Here is a 19,420-nt window from a genome sequence, read left to right as displayed (position 1 = left end):
AGATTATTTTTGTTCAACCGGTTTATACACTTATATTATCCTAAAGTGAATAGTGATCACTTATAACTTTGAAACTTAATGTAATTATTTATATTTTTAAAATCATCAGTTTTTAATCTTTTTATAGTCTTAGAATGATATTTATAACGTTAAAGTGTTCAATTAGAAGAATAAATTAACGCGATAATTTTTATTTTTAATGAGATGTAAATTAATATTGAAACTGATTTGTATCTTGAGAACCAAACGAAATAGAGCGTTTTTCTCTAACAAATTTACTTTTTGAGATTTGTAAAATTAATTTCGACCGTTGATTCTTGGTATAATTAAACGGTCCAGATGTGTTGAAATTTCATATTAAATTTTAATTAGACATGTTTAACTTTAATACGTGGTATACTTTGAGATTTCAAATGGGCCAGTTATATTTGTCTTATTATATTACTTTTTTATATTTAACTCAAGTAATTCATTTATTTTATGCATTTTATTTAAGATATTTATTTGACTTGTGTATATTTTAACTTTACATAAGTACCAATCATATAAGATCTCGCTTAAGTATATTTTAACTTGACTATATTTGATATCTAGATTAAAAATAAAATACAAATTAAGAGTGATCGAGCAATAGTCTCAGACAACTAATGAGACAACTTAAACGAATTGGATGAAGTATATTTTTTGCTTACAATAATAAAAAATTATTTTTAATATACAACTTAATTATAGGAAACAAAGAGCTCTCATTTAGTGCAACTTCTATTAGAGATGAATTGATGAGCATTGAATTAAAAGTTTCTTTTTTTTTTCTAAGTAATTGATTTTCCCTAAACCATCAGAAAATAGAATGCATGCAATTTAGTAAGTGTTGTGGGTAGGTAATTTATAGCTTTTTACCAAATATTATTCATTACTTTGAGTTTTTAGTAGTCTTTGATTTTCGATTAGTTTAGAACATCTATAAGTATTTATGTATATCATCAATTTTATTTTACTTGAAACTTATTTTGTATGACAAATAATGGATAATACAGATGTAAAGGAATATATAAGCTAACCATTTTAATTAATTAGGCGTATAAAGAAGATAGGTTATTTTGATTTAATTTGTCTATTCTATTAATTTTTGTGAATTAAAGCTTTAAAGTTTAGTTTTTTTTTTGCGAATTACAGTCTTAATTATATTTTTTTACTTTCCAAAAAAAAAGAACCTAAACTTTAAGACTGAAATTGACAAATAATTCATAATATATTCCTCAAAATTTGTGTCAAAAATCAAAATGGTTAGTTTTACGAATAAAAAACAAAAAAAATATATCTAATAATATATTAATATAAATAAATTTGTAATCTTTGGTTATTACTTGTTTGTTGACTCGCAATTCGTTATAATAACATTAATACCCTTATGTTTTACTAATAGACTAATTACATGATGGATGTTTTTGAAAAATGGAGAAGAAAGAGACTTGATAACGAAAACGGTTATAAAGGATTGAAGAAACTAATGGCTATTTTAAATTTCAACTAAATGTTTTGATATTCATGGCACGCTATCCGTTGCACTAATTAGATGTTATTGTCATTGCTCTAAATTGAAGAGAGTATATTTTAAATTATATTGTATTATTGCATATTGTATAATGTTTTAAGTTTATCTTAAATTTTATATTCTATAACAAACTAATATTAACATTGAATTTAGTACGGAAGATGCTAACCCACCTAAACGTCGTAGAGGAAGACCTTGCAAAAACAAGATCTTACCTGACTAAAGCCCAAATATAGGTAATTTTTGTTTATTTCTCATTTGAATATTATTTTTTGATTCATAACTTTTAATTGAATAGTTTTAAAGTTAAGTTTATTATAAGATTATAACTTTTTTTATTTCAATTAATAGCGAAGCTTTCAGATATAAATGATGAGAATTTTTGAGAAAACTCAAAGGTTGCGAGGTTTAATAGAATGAAATAATTAAAAATAAATAGTTAAGGTAATCAATTAGGTCTACAAACATTGGTGAGTTATTTTTTATTTGTATATTTAAACAACATCCTAAATCACTAAATCATGTAATAATAATGTGATTTAAAATATGAGTTATTTTGAAATTTTTGATGTTACAGTTGAGACATCATTACAAAATGAATCGAGTACAGGTTCTACACCACGGACGCCTTTTAGTGACCTTACAAATGGTTTGTATTCCATTTAAGAATGTTCGATTTACTAAACAAAATATTTTGAGTATCGTTACATACTATGATTACATTTAAGGTTATATAATGTATTTAATGTTTTTTTACAATTGTATACCGACAAAAAATCAATTCAAGTAGCCAATTTAATTTGGATATTGAGGATGTCAACAATTGTAGCTCAGCTGCTTTTTCAAACTCCATATCAGATCCTTCAAATTCAGTCTATGAACAAATAAAGGCAGTTACGACAAAGTCCTCCACTATCCAAGATGGTTCTTGAAATTTAGGTAAAGGTCATCATCTAATGACAATTTTATAACATTAATATTAATTAAAAAAATTGTTTTAAAAATGTGTTACTATTATATGTGTGACTAATACATTAAATATTACATTTATTATAATGCACGATCTAGATATGAATGAACCTTTTCTATAACCGCCTCAAATTATGAAGGCCAACACTAATTGGAATTTAGTATTAATCAAGCGGAAGCTTAATTTTACCAATCATAATTAAAGGGTTACTTAAAGGGTAAGCCAATGTCCAAGTAGAATACTTGAACCAAAACAAAAGCAATATAAACTGTCCAAAATAAAGGAAAAATTACAACCAAATCGAAATAAGTCTAAAGTACAAATTACATCTTTAACATAGTCCAAACCTAAACAACTAAACCAATAGTCTTTCAAATACAATAAAGAGATCTAAACAAAAGGGAGTCAAACTCCAACTGAGGTTCATCTTCCGCTCGCATATCCATTATCTGTTGAGGTGCCATAGGGGTTTACTCTAAAAACAAAACTATTGGAAAAAACATACAAAGCATAGTATCAGCAAAAAGACTGAGTATAAACACATTAGTGTCTGTCAAACAAGTTAGTAAAACTTTTTGATTTGAGTACATTCATTTTGAAAGATGACTTTTCATTTGATAAATCATATTATAATTCAAATCCAGTTCAATGGTTTTATAGTAATTCCAAGTTCTCATTTTTCATCATACATCATAAGATCTCAATGGATCCAAATCAATTTAAAACTCATATCATAAGTTTGCATGGGTACTCTATGAGTCATCCTGTGACTCGTTTGGTAGTCGTTCTAGCGTCCGCGACATGTTGCGGCAAGTGTAACACAATGGTATTGTGAACAATACGTGCTCATTATTGGTAAGCCATTTAATCATGCACACAACATTTGTTGTGGCATATGTACCCGTCATTCAGGCGAAAATATTTTTTGATATAATATATATCTTGTAATTTCATTAGCATTTGAAAAGTCAAAAATATTAACTTTTTCCATATGATAAACATCTTTTATTTGCAACATAGCAAAACATACTTTATTTGCAACATAGCTAAGACAAATCATAATCTTTCCCACATGGGTAAAACATGCTTAGCATAATCATATCATCAAACATAACCTTTGTATTGTGTTGGGGCATCACTAACATGTATGGAAATGCATCATAAGAAAAATTGATTAAAATTCAATACGATTTTTCAAGGAAACCGCTAAAATATTTCGTTTCAATCCTTCTTAAAGTAAATATAACTTAAAATAGTTTTGAAATTCATTCAGAACAACCAAAATATAGTTCATAAATCTATAAAAATCATTATGACTGAAGATTTCATAAAACAAATATGAGATAGTTTTGCCGTTAATAAAATCGATAATCGATTTACAAAATAAATGTTAATTCTCTAGCAAGGCCCAAATTAATCAAGTCAATATGATACCTTATTTAAAATGAATTTAAAGTTTTTCTATAAGATTATATAATTGGTTATGCCAATTTATAACAATTTTACAATTATTTTCGATTATTTAGGTATTTATTGTTATTAAAATGATGTCTTAAATACGTAAAATTATAAACCATCTAAGTTAAAATTAATTTATATTATGAGGTAGTAGGTTATTGATACAATTATAACTTTTTTGTATATGTCTATTGTTTACTCAAATTAAATTAACATTATTACACCTTTTAATAAATAAAAAATTTCTATTAATTTAATAAATAAGTAAATAATTAATAATTAGCTTTATAAAATTGTATTAAACTTCTAGAAGTTGAATAAAATTTTTATTAAGCGATTTAAATTTAAAAAATTCAAGTATGATATTTTATTATTTTATTTAGACATTTTAACGATAAATAAAATAAAACCAGTTTAAAATTAGTTGAGTTCGAATAAATATTATGAAAATTCTATGATGTTTTAGAAACTATTTTAAGGGATATAAAATTTGAAATAACCATTAAAAATCACATGGGGTATTTTTGATAATTAATGTTGTTATTTTACCGATAAAAAATAGAATTTATTTAAGTTCATATATGGTCACGAAAATTCATATAAATTATCTAAAATGTATCTACTATTTATATGAGTGTCTCATAAAATTTTGATGTCCAAAAGACGTCATTTAGTATATATTTTATATTTTACTGTTTTCTAGTTTACCGATTATTAATAATAGAGTAAAAATTATTAAGGTCCTTATACGTAAACAAAATCTTCTCAAACGTTTATAATTTTAGTTACTGTTCATATGAGTATGTGATAAAAATTTCAATTCCATATGTCTTTATTTGGTAATTATTTTATATTTTACTATTTCACAATTTACCATAAACAATTTAACATTGTTCATATGAGTATGTGATAAAAATTTCAATTCCATATGTCTTTATTTGGTAATTATTTTATATTTTACTATTTTACAATTTACCATAAACAATTTAACATTGTTCATATGAGTATGAGATAAAAATTTCAATTCCATATGTCTTTATTTGGTAATTATTTTATATTTTACTATTTCAAAATTTACCGATAAACAATTTAACAATTACTCAAAAATCGTGAAAAATTCCAAACTAATTATATTTTTGCCAAATCTTGTTGGAGACCTTCTAATATGGTTTTATTAATTATTTTTCATGATCAATAGTTTATCTAATACAATGTTTCATAATAACATTATTTAACACCTTAAAATCTATTAAAATATCATTTTAACGAATAAATTTCAAGAAAAATATCCAAGAGATTTTTTTAACATATAGCTATTGGAAATTACTTTTAAAATGCGTTTTAAATATTTTTCAAGTCCGTATAATCATTTCCATCACACTTACTTTCACAAAATAGTATTAAACATGTCTTTAAACATACAACAATTCATAAAATCAACATGTATGATGCCCACAATAATAATACATGTAATAAATCATTCCATACTCAAAATTATAATTTTGATATCATTTGTCAAGATTTAAGAACTTCTCTTTGAGAATTTTATTTTTAAAAACAAGTTTATACACAAACTTTTCCAACTTATTTTTTAATTCTTTAAAAATCATCTCATGTGACATACCTCGACTCCAAGCCTATATAAATATTTCATAAGCTCCCACATAAGCTCATATGTGTTCTTAGAAGTGGTTCCGAATTGGGGTCGTTCTTTCCCTTCGAGTCTCAACTCTAGCTCTTCAACTAAACATGTTGCATTCATCCAAAAATCAATAATAATTTTGGATTTCTAATATGCACTTAACTTTCCTTCGTTTGGGTTGTTAAACTAAAACTTGTGATGATATTAATTTATATACTTATTATGTTGAGCAACATATTTAATCAAGTCTCATAATTTTACTTAAATCCTTCAAGTAAAAAAATATATATATTTGTTGAAATACATCTTTTTATTTTCTATTATGATCGATTTTAAGTAATGATTTTCATAATTTTAGAGATAAAATACCCATTTTATAATTATCTTAGTTTACAGAAAGATTCATGTAAAAAAAAACATGTTTTACATGAACAAGCTAAGTTTTTAACAAAAAGTAGTGGAATAAAGAAATGAACATAACTGACTCTAAACTTGATGGATTTCTTCAAGTTTGGTGTCTATGGAAAGCTCTTAAAATGAAGATTATTTTTACGGAAGGCTTGAGTTTATAAACATAAATTTTTAGAAGTTTTAGATGAGTTTTTGAAGAAGATTTGATGAGAAAAGAATGTGTTTTAGTAGTTGAAACTTTAAAGGATTCTAGTGTTTGTCGTTCTTGGATGAATTTGGGAGCAATTTGTTGGGGATTATGGCTGAATAAAATGGTCAGAAAATAAAGTGTTTTGTTTGCTTCTACTATTGGCTATTGCATGCTTGTAATGATGCACAAGTTTTGGGTAGAACAAAAGGGGGTTTTGAATAGAACAATTTGCTTGAGTATGTAAGTGTACAAAGACTAAAAAGAGGGGTAGGGGTACAACAATGGGACTGCTGTTGGGGCTGGTTTGGAGGTGTTTTATTGTTTCAATTTGGTCTATTGGTGTAAGAAAGATCTATCTAAGATAGTTTAAAGTTTGGATAAAAATTGTTCTATATGTAATAACTTATGTAACTTGTATTTCATACTTAAAATCATTTGTATACTTGTATGAATTATTTAATTTATTCCCATCATAGTTAAAAAAAATTTTCGGATAATTATTATAATTTTCTCGAATTGTTATAGGTAGTTAAAATCATTAGAGGATATAACATGATGTTTGCTTTTACTTCTATAAGTGGACAAATTGATAAAACCTTGAATATGGGTCGTGGGCCATATGTATTTCGAGTTTGAGAGAAAACATGTCATAGAATTTGTAGCTTACTTCCCGATGGATTAACTTCAGCGAAATTTCAAAATTTATACATCGTTGACACTAAAAATGAGATATCAAATAGAAAAATTCTATTAATACTTTTTCTTTGCAATCAATACATTTAATTTTGAAGAGAGTTTAAAAAGTCAAATTTTTAGTTATATGTTTTCTTTATTATTTTCAGCTTTGGCAATCAAGATGACTTTGATGATTCGATTGTTGAAGATTTGAAGAATCTATTAGATTCTACGAACCCCTATGTGCAAACAAGGAGAATGTCATGTGACAACATACGCCATTCAGAAAGTGCTGAAATTCAGTTGAGGCTTATTAATAAGAGAGCACTGTATGAGAGAACTCATAATCTTCCTTCCACATCTGAAGTTGCCACATTAATTGTTGGAGACTTAGGAAGTGTTGCTAAAGAGCGTGATATAGTTTTTAAGGGTCGTGATGGCAGATTGCAACATATTAGTGAGCTTCATCCATGCTATCTTGCGCTTTAATATCCTTTATTGTCTCCCCGAGGTAAGGAGGGTTACAGATTGGGTATATCTCATAAAGGGGTTGAATTGTACGCAAGTGGTCTAACTACCGAACTTATTCTGACAACTGTAAAGAAACGAGTAAATTTAACAATGAAGGAGTGATTTTCTTATCGAATAATGGATAGAAAGGACGAAGCTGATACTATTTTACATTTTGGTAAATTGTTCCATCAATTTTTAGTCAATGGATGGACAAATGATAGAGTGTGAAAGACTTTTATTCATAAGAAGGAATCTGAATGTTTTTAGGGCCGACAAATATGTGAATCTTCAAGGTGTTGTATCATTTTCCGATGGCACTTCTAACATAACTGGTAGACGCATAATCATACCATCTACATATCCCGGGAGTCTGTGGTTTATGAATGAAATATTGCACGATGCTATAGGTACATGCAAAACATATGGGTATCTAGATGTATTTATTAAATTTACGTGTAACTCAAGGTGGCCTGAGATTACCCGTTTCTTCAACTCTAGAGGTTTACGTCTAGAAGATCGGCCAGATATACTATCTTGAGTTTTTAAAATGAAGTTGGAAAATAAGGTTAAGGATCAGACACAAGAAAATTGGTTTGGAAGAGTAATTGCATGTAAGTTATAATCCAAAGTAATCCTTTTTAAGTGTTCATATTAATTTTTGATATATTTTAATTTTTATTTGATATTCTTGTAGTGGTATATAGTATTGAATTCCAAAAAAGAGGACTTCCACATGCACATATAGTATTGTTCTTGCACCGCGATGATAAGATTTATAATCCATTTGATATTGACAAATTTATCTCCGTCAAGATGCCTGACAAGGAGGAGAACCCATCATCGTATACCGTGGTGATAGATTTAATGATTCATGGCCCATGTGGATCGTCAAACCTAAGATCACCTTGCATGGACGATGGAATGTGTTCAAAACACTTTCATAAAAGGTTTAATGAAGAAACATTTGTTGATGGAGTTGGTTATCCCTGTTACAAGAGGTTGGATGATAGTTTAACTGTAATCAAGAGTGGTATTGAAGTGGAGAACATATATGTTGTCCTGTAAAATCCATCTTGACTTTTGAAATACAATGCACATATAAATGTCGAATGTTGTAACGAATTTCGCGCAATTAAATATCTCTTCAAGTACATCAACAAGGGACAAGACAAAATTACAGCAGGTTTATCTAGAGTACGGAGAGAAAATGAAGACGATGAAGGCGTTGATGAAATTTATAAATACTAAATTGTAGATATGTGTTCGCAAGTGAAGCTTCTTGGTGCATCTTGGAATTTGAGATTCAACATCAGACTCCATCAGTGGAGAGGCTTAGTTTTCACTTGACGGGTGAACATACTATTGTGTTCAATGATGATGACACAATACATGATGTAATGTCAAGGCCGTTGAATGAGAGATCAATGTTTATGGCTTGGATGAAGTGTAACAAATGATACGATGATGCTTAAAATCTTCTATATAGTGAATTTCTAGGAAGTTACGTATGGTAGAGAAAAGAGAAAGTATGGACTTCGCATAAAAGAAGAATCTTAATAGGAAAGATTGTATCACGTTGCACCGGGCTGCAGCAGACGTTATTATTTGAGAACACTTCTTAACATTGTCAAGGGCCCGACATCAAATGATGATATCAGAATTGTTGATGGAGTTATTTATCCTACATTTAAGGATGCTTGCTATTTCATTGGCCTGCTTGATGACGATAAGGAGTACATTGATGGAATCACCGAATCAAGTTTTTTGGGATCGACAATCTATTTGAGGAACTTATTTGCAATGTTTTTGATGTCTTGTAGCGTATCAAGGCTAGAATATGTGAGGGATAACACATGGAAGTTATTATCTGAAGATATGTTAAATAAACAGAGAAGTTTATTACAAATGCTAGGTAATATATATTCACCGTCTTTTTATCAATATTATTTATGTAGAATGTGAAATTGTATTGCAGATAATCTATCAAATTTATACACTTACATGATAGATTTGAACGTTACCGATGATCAATTGAAGTGTTATGCCTTAAGTGATATTGACGATATTCTCAAAAAGAATGGAAGCTCTTTGATGAATATATGTCTTGAGATGTGTCCAAACGATATTTTCGTTCAAGATGGTTAGAATAAGCTAATCTTAGAGGAGCTTAATTATGACAAGGATTCCTTGAAAACTGAATTGCTTGAGTTACTTCCAATGATGACTGAAGAGCAGACCTTGATATATGATGAAATTACCAGAGCCATTGAAAGCGATAAAGAAGGTGTATTTTTTCTGTATGGACAGGGTGGAACTGGAAAGACATTTATGTGCAGGATATTATGTGCATGTTTAAGATCAAAAGGTGAAATTGGTCATCCTGTTGCATCAAATGGCATAGCATCTTTGTTATTACCAAAGGGGAGGACTGCACATTCAAGATTTGGAATACTTCTCACTCTAACAAAAGATTTAATGAGTTGAGGCATGGAACCTAACAGTCAGTTGGCAGGCCTACTTAAAAGAACCAAACTTATAATTTGGGATGAAGCTCCAATGACTCACAAGCATCGTTTTGAAGCCTTAGATAGGATATTGCGCTATGCCATTCGTTGTCCCAACGGTAAGCCCTTCAAGTTAAGCTTTGGAGGCAAGGTTATTGTGTTTGGTGGTGATTTTTGGCAAGTTTTGTCCTTTATCCCAAAGGGTACAAGACAAGATATTTTCTTCGCGCACTTAACTTTTCAAAGGTTTGGAATGACTGCAAGGTATTACGTCTTATGAAGAACATGAGATTGCGACTAGGATTGACCAATGTTGACGAGCTATTAGATTTTGCAGAATATATTCTCAAAGTTGGGAATGGAAAGCTTGGAGGACCCACGATGGAGAGACTACTATCAACATACCTGAAGATCTATTGATAAAGGATGCATCAAATCCAATAGATGCAATTGTCGATTCAACTTATCTTGGAATTCGTGAGGGCTCAATTAACACTTCATACTTTTATGATAGGATAATACTAGCACCAACAAATGAAATTGTTGATAAATTCAACGAACATGTATTATCACTTTTTCAAGGAGAAGAAATGTTGTACTTGAGTTCAGATTCAATTTCAAAATCTGACAATACCTATGGTAGCAACAATGATGCATTTTCAATTGAGTTTCTTAACTCAATACGTGCATCTAGAGTTCCAAACTATAAGTTATTGTTCAAAGTTGGTGCTCTAATAATGATGCTAAGAAACATGAATCATTAAGCTGGCTTATGCAATGGTACACCATTTGTAAGGTGGCAAAGGAGACGTAAGGGGTGTCGTCGGGGAAACCAAGGGAGTACAAAGAGTCGTGGTGGTGGAACGAAGAGGTGCAAAAAAAGATAAAGGAAAAAAATAGAAGATTCAAGGAGCTTATGGCTTATACGGAGGAGGAAGATAGGAAACAAAAGAAAGAGAGGTATAAAGAAGCAAAACGGGAGGCAAAGAAAGCATTACCAGAGTCAAAGAGTCGTGCGTTTGAAGCCTCAAAATCTTGATACCAAAGAGGGGGATAAATATATTTTTAAGTTGGCTAAAGCCAGATTTAGGCAGAGGAAAGATCTAGGGACAGTGAAGTACATTAAGGATAAGAGTAGACGAGTACTCCTTAGACATGAGGACATCAAATTAAGATGGCATCAATAGTTTTCCCAAGTGCTTAATGAGACTAGGGTCGTCTATCAAAGGAAAGTCGACCAACGACGGGCATCCGAAGAACACAGGTTTATGGGTCGTTTAGTGATATAACCACGGCGGAAGTAAGAGAAACTCTCATAAAGATAGAGGGAGTTAAGGTAGTTAGACCTGATAACATTCCGATTGAGGTGTGGAGGGGTTTAGGAGAATAGGGCATTTATTGGCTTACTAAACTCTTTAATGCCATCTTGAGATCTAGGAAGATGCCGGAAGGATGGAGGATTAGCACAATTATCCCACTGTTTAAGAACAAGGGCGATGCACATGAATGCGAGAGCTACAGGGGTATCAAACTTCTAAGCCATACAATAAAACTGTGGGAAAGAGTGATTGAGAAAAGGCTTAGATGAGAGACAGTGATTAAAGAGAATCAGTTTGGATTCATGCCGGGAAGATCAACCATGGAGGCGATCCATCTTTTGAGGAGACTGATGGAAAAGTATAAGGAGCAAAAGAAGGATCTTCATCTAGTGTTCAATTGATCTGGAGAAAACGTATGATAGTATACCACGAAGCATCATTTGGGATAGTCTCAAGAATAGTGGCATTTCACAAAGGTACATTGAGGTAATACAAGAAAGGTATGACAGAGTTTCGACAACATTCAAACATCGGTGGGTATGACAGAGTCTTTTCCAATTTAAGTGGGCCTACATCAGGGATCAGCACTAAGTCCTTTCATTTTTACGGTCATTATGGAGGGAATCTCTAAATCCATCTGAGAGATCGTACCATAGTGTATGCTTTTCGCTGACGACATTGTTTTGGCCGCAGAAACTAAGGAGAAGGCTAACAGAAATTGGAAGAGTGAAGGGAAGCCTTGGAGGGTAAGGGGGTTGCGTATAAGCCGTACAAAGATAGAATACTTGCGATGCGACTTCAGTAGGAAAGAATCGATAGGGGAGCCAGAGGTGATCATAGGGGGAGAAGTTGTTGCATGTGCGTCCAAGTTTAAATATTTGGGATTGGTGATCCAGACCAATGGGGAGATTGATAGAGATGTTTTTAATCGTATAAAGGTAGGATGACTTAAGTGGCGAGCAGCAACCGGGATATCGAGATGCTTTGTGATAAAAAATTCCATAGAAGACTAAAGCGTAAATTTTATCGCGTTGCAATTGGCATTATTGTACGGGACAGAATGTTGGCCTGTAAAGAAGGTTTTTGAACAGAGGATGGAAGTAACAGAAATGCGTATGTTGAGGTGGATATGTGGTAAAACTATGATGGAAAGGATAAGAAACTTGGAATTCAGGGAGAAGTTAGGGGTTGCACCTCTCTCTGCTAAGATGCGAGAGAACAGGTTGAGATGGTTTGGGCATGTGCAGAGAAAGACCCATGACGCTCCAGTAAGAAGGATCGAATGCATCATAGTGGAGGGCAAGAGAAGCCTAGGAAGTGACCTGCATGAACTCCACCTTTGTAAGGACCTGATGACCAGGGATAGAGCCAGTTGGCAGCGCCTTATCCACGTCTTAGATTACTAGACATGTCCCTCTTAGCCACCGTTTGATTCTGTGCATTGCCTATACTTATCGTTCTTTACCACCTCTCTTACCATCATCGTTTTTTTAGTTATGTATACGTACTCTACTTGTTGTATAGTTTTAGTTAGATGATTAATATTCATGGTTAACGTGGGTGTAAGTTTCAAGCTTTCGGATAGTTGCAGGTTCCTTTCCCTTTGAAGACCCTTCTTGAGCGGAGGGACTCTTTGACCGCTCTCTGCTACATGGGTATGAGCCACCGTCTATCTTCCTTCCCCAGAGCCTGATCATAGTTGTCTATGAGCGGGATACACTGGGTATGCTGATGATGGTGAGATGACGATAATATATAATTTGGTCATTAATATAAATTTATATTTAGTATATTAATTTATACTAAAAGACTTCGTGTATTGCACGAGTTTTTATACTAGTTTACTTATATTAATATACTAGCATTATTCAAAATACATGCTTTAGAAATACAATTCTCATGTTTACGTACTAGATGTATAAAACGTTAATATTAATATTACAAGAATAAACCCTCGTTTACATTCATTATTAGCTCTTGACATAAAATTCATGCTTGCACACATGACTTTATAATTTAATCCTTGTTTTTTTCATGATCATGATTGAAGACTTATGTCCATTTCTTAATTTTCTTTTCATGAGTGGATAACATTGGCCTTGAAATCTATGTTAGATTATTATATTTCCCTTCACGTATAATGTGTTCTTTAAGTAACTGAAGAAGTTGAAAATTTAATTATTATGGTTATGGAAATTAGAGAACATTATTCCTCGAGAAAACCTTTTATTACAAAATATTGTTTTATACTCCCTTTAATTCATTATAATTATTACTTTTGAATTGAGCACAAGAATTAAGAATTTAGAGGGCCACATAAAGTGGTACTTCCATGTGGTATTTTGACATACCTTTCAAATTTTAATGCATTATACTTATAACTTAGGATATTTTTGTAATTATAAGTAGTCATGAGGATAATTTGGTAAAAAAATTAATAGCTTAAAATGAAAAAAGGATAATTGAAGTGAATTACCCAAATAATAAAAGGGGACAATTATGGTGAATTGGAGGGAGTAATAAATTTGAAAAAAGAATTAAAAGATCTGATTGATTTTTAAACTGTGATTAACTGATTAAAGACCTGTTAGCCGTGAATATGCTTTTTAATTATGCATTTTTCCACAAAAGATCATTCATTTAATCTGATTGATAAAATTTCAACATTATATTCTAAGAGATACTTTTTGGAAAATCCCAAGTCATATGTGTATGCGCACATTTACATTATCGTTTATGAAATTTTATCTAAAAATAATATTTTAGTTTTTTCTTTGTGTTTTTTCGATATACTTCACATGACTAACAATAATGATATTATATAAAGTAGTACGTACAGAAAATTATTCCTAGCTTTGATTTGCATTGTGTACTCAAATTCAAGTAAGGGATATTAAGAGAAGTCAGCTTCTTTTGTAACACCCTAAGAATAGGTCGAACTTTTGAAAACACTCTTTATGAAAAATATGAGCCAAAACCTATTTATGGGAGTGTTACCGCCACATCTATTTCTAATAAATAAATATAAGACTTAACGACTAAGGAATAACTTAATAACTTTAAATCCAACAAAGGGTCTTACAACATAAGAAAAGACTGAAATGTAATCTGTATCCATATAAAATTTAAATAACTTAAGGTAAAATTTAAACTGAAATACAACTCTAATAGAAGCTATAATTCTAAGTGATCCTCACTCCACGATTCTCACGCAATCAATAACCTGCAACATCAAAATGCAAGAAAAACAAGGGAAAAATTCCCAAAATCAGGAAATTGAGTAATTCCAACTCCATCCCATAAAACGATTGAATTCGAAAATGATTTCAGAAAATAAAATATAATCAAATTGAAGATAATTTTAGAAAATAATATATAGCTGAGTTTAAAAGAAAAACAATTTGAGAAAACAATATATATAATATCACATAAACTAATTTATTAATTTGATATTTAATAATAACAACCACATAATCAATTTTTAATTTGAGGGAACGAGAGCGCCAGTAGGCCGAGACTTTACCCCTATACCTACTTTATTAAGAGGTTGTCACCCTAAATAATTCAAGGCCAACAGAGTAGTCTTAGGGAACTCTAGTGTGCACACCCCTTCTACTTGGATCACAACAAATTGAAGGAAGACAAAACATCGTATCAAGTATCAGAAATAATAGTACATGTCGGCAGCTATACTAACCAAACAGGACAACTTGTTCATCACCCATATACTTGGATCACAACAAATATAAGAGCTTTATTTCCCTCGTGTTACACTTTACGTGATTTAATATATTTTAATAATTAGTCGCGTGCACACAAACATATAATCAAACATACATTATACATTTTATTTTATGATCATAAATTTTCCCAATAAATATATCTCAATAATATTCAATTGCAATATTAATATCATAATATTTTTCTCCCAAATTCAATCGCATTTACAATTATTATTAATATAATAATATAACTTTCATCAAAATAATAATATTATAAGTATTTCTCTTTCAAATTAAACCGTATCTAATTTCGCTAGCAAAATAATAATATAAATTTTATCAAAATAGTAATTATAAATTCAAATTTGACAAAAATAATAGTAAATATAATTTGAGAATATATAAAACATATCATATAAAATAATATCATATAAAATCATGCATCCAATTTAAACACATTAATTATCGCTTAGCACATAATACTAACGGGATATTCTTAATTAGATGGATATGGAGAATTACCTTGTCACGCGATCCTAGACAAAGTACGCTCCTAATAATCTCTGTCTACGAATCCGCTGTTTACACGAGAAAATAATATATCTCAATTTAATACCACGATCAACCCATCGAAATAAATAAATTAAAAGAATCCTTTTCCTTTTATATACTTTATTTAAAAGAATAATTTTTAAACATGTATTTTAAAATTATAAGAGTTAAAATAGAAGAAAAGAAAAAAAAAATCATAATTATTATAAAAAAAAAGAGAAAGGTGGGTTTTCTCTAGGATACCCATGTAAAAGAAAGAAGAAAGGGAAGGAAGAGAGAGAAGAAAAAAGGGAGAAGGAAGAAGGAGAAGGTGCCGGGTCGACGGTGGCTTCGGTGACTGCCGTATCGTCGGAAAACTAAGGTCAGAAATAATTTTTTTTTATCAAATACAAAATGTGTAATTTGGATTGAAATTGGTAGAACAATATTATAAAGAGATGAAATTACATATCTTTAATATCAAAATCTTGACTTTCCTTGATTAAATTTTAAGCAATTGGAGGATGGAGGAAGTAATTTGTAGGAGAAAAAGGAACTGTGAGTAATAATGTGAATAAATTAAGGGTAATTGATTTAATTTATAATAGGTAAGTGAAGTTAGTTATAAGATTTAGAGGGAGAAGTGGGAAGTTATTTGTTAATGGGGAGTTATTTATTTTTATTTTTTTATTATTTTCAAAAAATCTGAAATTTATTTATTATTAATATTATTATTATTATTATTATTATTATTATTATTATTATTATATTATTTTTTTAAAAAAAAAGAAAACGGATGTTACATCTTTAACTCACAAAGTTTAAAAAGAAATACATAATAAAGCTAAAGATAATAAACTTGAAAATAGAATCTATTGCCTTTTAAAACTATCTCTTCATGCTAAAATTGAACATACTACATCTCAAATCCAAAAGTTCAAGTCAGTCAAAGTAACTTTGCACATACATGTTCAAATATCACCATGACAAATGGAAGCTATCCCACATAAAACCAATATCCTCAACTTAATAAGCAAATGAGCTATAATCTCATACCAAAAACCAAGTGATACACCACCTGATCCAACCAAAGAAACAATTCTAACCAAAAGCATGACAAAAGCCTTTATCTTTGCGTCCATGTTCTTACAAGCAATTGCTAGTTCAAGTCCATTAAACAATTGTAATAAATTTAATACACCAACTAAAAATAAAGTCAAATATTTTGACAATAGAACTTCCTAATTAGGCTAGTACAACAAATAAGGTTGGGTCGGATGCGAGTTGTGTCATATATAAATTGGTCAGAAACTCTTTGATTTAAACCTAATTTGTTTAGTTAATTAGGTTGAAAATCTGGTTACTCTATTGATATGTATGAATGTTGTATTAATGGTATTAAAATAGATTGTTTTCAAAATCTGGTTACTCTATTAATATTACTCCCCCTATTCATAGATAATGAGACATTTAGTTTTTGACAATATTCACTTATTACTCTTAATTCGTATTTTATTCTTAATTTATAAATTAGAACATAGTCAAGTGAGATCTTATTTGATTCGTCTCAATGCAAAGATTATTAATATCCACTTTTTATAATATTTTCGTTATGTATAATAAGAGATATTAAGCATAGAATAAGTGCATTGAATAGTTTGAAAAAACAAATGTCCCATTATCTATGAATAGGAGGGAGTATAATGTCATAGTAACAATATTCATTTTCTAATAGGATATAAAAAAGAAACTTTTATTTCAATAATGATGATTCACTACCAAAATTTTTATATGATCAATATTTCTTCAATTTTGATATAAAAAACTTTATATTACATATTTCGTGCAATAAACATGTCATTAAGTAGAGTTAAAACACTAATATACTAAAATTAAAAACAAACAAAAAGACAACTATTAAATGTAAATTCTTCGTTTGAAATTCTAATTAAATAAACAATTAACTATTTCAATAAATTCTTACAATTCAAAAAATGTGGGTTATTTTTTAGATTATATATCTTTTATTAATCATAGAATCAATGGGAAAACATTCTCAAGGACAAGAACATCAAGTAAGCCATATAAGTTTGGTATTTTATCTAAAATATTTTGCACCTTATCTTCTCCATATTCTTTCCTATTCCTCTCATTCTATACTTTTGATTCATCTTATTCAATTATAATATATATATATATATATATATATATATATATATATATATATATATATATATATATATATATATATATATATATATATATATATATATATATATACTTGGTAATTATAAACGAAAAGAATAATTCTGCATATTGTTTGAAGGGCTTTAAATTATTTGAGTCAAAAAAATTTAATTGCTTTTAATTTCTAGAGATCAATATAACTAGTGCATATAATTGATTATATATTTTTTAGATTATTACAGCACATTTCAACATATCAATGCATTGTAATGCATGCGAGAAAAAGGTTGTTAAAGTAATTTCTAAAATAAAAGGTATTCATCATTCTTTTATTTTGTAATGTTAGGAACTGTGTTAAATATTTATGACTATTAATTTATTAACAAATAATGCAGGAGTTGACAAAATTATTACTGATATAACAAGACACAGATTAACGATAATGGGCCAGTTTTGTCCAGAGAAGATACTAAAGAAGTTGAAGAAAAAAACAAAGAAAAAAGTTAATATTGTTGAACTAAAAACTGATGATAACGATGATGATGATATTGGTGGAACAAATAAAAGTACAGAAGAATTTAGTTTATGTGTAGATGATTTAAAAAATGAAAGAACGCCAGATTATTTTTCAATTTTATATGATGAATATTATGGAAATGGGAACCCAATATTTACAATTTTTAGTGATGAAAATGCCAATTCATGCTTTATAATGTAATTAATGTATAAGTTTTTGGATTTGGAATATGATACATTTTCCCATACATATGCTTGTGCTGTATATTAAAAAACAACTCAATGAATAATTTTATTTTGATAAGATTTATGCTTTTTTTTTTTTGGGAAATATGGCAGTTTATAAGTAAAATTATATGAGTAAAAATCAACGTAATTTATTATTTTATCTTATAGAAAAATCCTTATGTCGATATTATATAATTTTGAAATCTAATTAATATTCATGGGTTTTCATGATCAAGAAAGCAATATTTCATACTCCCTCCGTTCTTTTTTGATCTTCCACATTACTATAATGGGTAGTTTTAAAAGTTCTTTCGCTTTAGAATACTTTCTATTTTTAGAAAGTTTTTATTCCACTTTTACCCCTTAAAACCCCCCATTTTCTTTTAATGTACTCCTTTTTTTTATTTATAATTATTTTCTCTCTCATACTTTCAATACAATCATTACTTCACTCTACTATTTAATTAAAATAATACCCACTACAACCTCATACTTCCAATACAATAATTACTTCACACTACTATTTAATTAAAATAATACACACTACTATTTAATTAAAATAATACACACTACAACCCAAAGATTCTATCTTTCTTAATATGTGTGAATAATACAAAGTGAAAGATCAAAAAAGAACGGAGGAAGTATCTTGTTGTCAACTATTAGTTTAATTAAATAGAAAATAAATTTTAAATCACTTTCTTGCAAATTAACTCGTTAAAGTCTAATTTATTATTAACTTCTCATAATCTTAGTTTTCTTATTTCATCAATTACATTAATAAAAATATATTTTAAGGTAGGTAATATACTTAATTATACAACACTTTTACATTTATAGGTTGAGTATGGATAAGGAGGTGAAGCATCATCCCCTGACATCCACCCCATATATAAACAATTCATTATATGGAAGACTTATAAAAATTGAATTTCTTTGAATTTTATAGCATGGAATAACAAAATGATTAACTAGATGGCCATCAAACATAAACTTCCA

The 19,420-nt window shown here is 29.2% G+C and overlaps 3 protein-coding genes across 3 annotated transcripts; all 3 read left to right on the top strand.

Moving 5' to 3' along the window:
• Positions 1-9,901: 9,901 nt before the first annotated feature.
• LOC130802594 (uncharacterized) lies at positions 9,902-10,682 on the top strand. Its single transcript, XM_057666603.1, has 2 exons — positions 9,902-10,182; positions 10,256-10,682. The coding sequence occupies exons 1-2, from the start codon at positions 9,902-9,904 to the stop codon at positions 10,680-10,682; spliced, it is 708 nt and encodes a 235-aa protein (XP_057522586.1).
• A 1,057-nt stretch (positions 10,683-11,739) lies between these two features.
• On the top strand, positions 11,740-12,643 carry LOC130802593 (uncharacterized). Its single transcript, XM_057666602.1, has 3 exons — positions 11,740-11,845; positions 11,931-12,175; positions 12,329-12,643. Exons 1-3 carry the CDS (start codon positions 11,740-11,742, stop codon positions 12,641-12,643), a joined length of 666 nt encoding a protein of 221 aa, XP_057522585.1.
• Positions 12,644-17,930: 5,287 nt separating this feature from the next.
• On the top strand, positions 17,931-18,395 carry LOC130803328 (heavy metal-associated isoprenylated plant protein 19-like). The gene is made up of 2 exons (XM_057667529.1): positions 17,931-17,991; positions 18,073-18,395. Exons 1-2 carry the CDS (start codon positions 17,937-17,939, stop codon positions 18,393-18,395), a joined length of 378 nt encoding a protein of 125 aa, XP_057523512.1. The 5' UTR covers positions 17,931-17,936.
• The last annotated feature ends 1,025 nt before the right edge of the window (positions 18,396-19,420 follow it).

The sequence above is a fragment of the Amaranthus tricolor genome, chromosome 16, assembly GCF_026212465.1.
Source record: "Amaranthus tricolor cultivar Red isolate AtriRed21 chromosome 16, ASM2621246v1, whole genome shotgun sequence".
Classification (NCBI taxonomy): domain Eukaryota; kingdom Viridiplantae; phylum Streptophyta; class Magnoliopsida; order Caryophyllales; family Amaranthaceae; genus Amaranthus; species Amaranthus tricolor.
Note: the sequence above shows the minus strand (reverse complement) of the source record. Positions and strands in the feature narration are given on the sequence as shown.

What these genes read in the sequence shown, in the direction of transcription:
- LOC130802594 (XM_057666603.1), top strand. Translation starts at nt 9,902, where the DNA reads ATGGAACCTAACAGTCAGTTGGCAGGCCTACTTAAAAGAACCAAACTT. An exon ending in AGGTTTGGAATGACTGCAAG is followed by an intron (nt 10,183 to 10,255) that starts GTATTACGTCTT and finishes TAGATTTTGCAG; the next exon opens with AATATATTCTCAAAGTTGGG.
- LOC130802593 (XM_057666602.1), top strand. Translation starts at nt 11,740, where the DNA reads ATGACAGAGTTTCGACAACATTCAAACATCGGTGGGTATGACAGAGTC. An exon ending in TAAGTCCTTTCATTTTTACG is followed by an intron (nt 11,846 to 11,930) that starts GTCATTATGGAG and finishes TTTTGGCCGCAG; the next exon opens with AAACTAAGGAGAAGGCTAAC. An exon ending in ATGTTTTTAATCGTATAAAG is followed by an intron (nt 12,176 to 12,328) that starts GTAGGATGACTT and finishes GTTTTTGAACAG; the next exon opens with AGGATGGAAGTAACAGAAAT.
- LOC130803328 (XM_057667529.1), top strand. Translation starts at nt 17,937, where the DNA reads ATGCATTGTAATGCATGCGAGAAAAAGGTTGTTAAAGTAATTTCTAAA. An exon ending in AGTAATTTCTAAAATAAAAG is followed by an intron (nt 17,992 to 18,072) that starts GTATTCATCATT and finishes CAAATAATGCAG; the next exon opens with GAGTTGACAAAATTATTACT.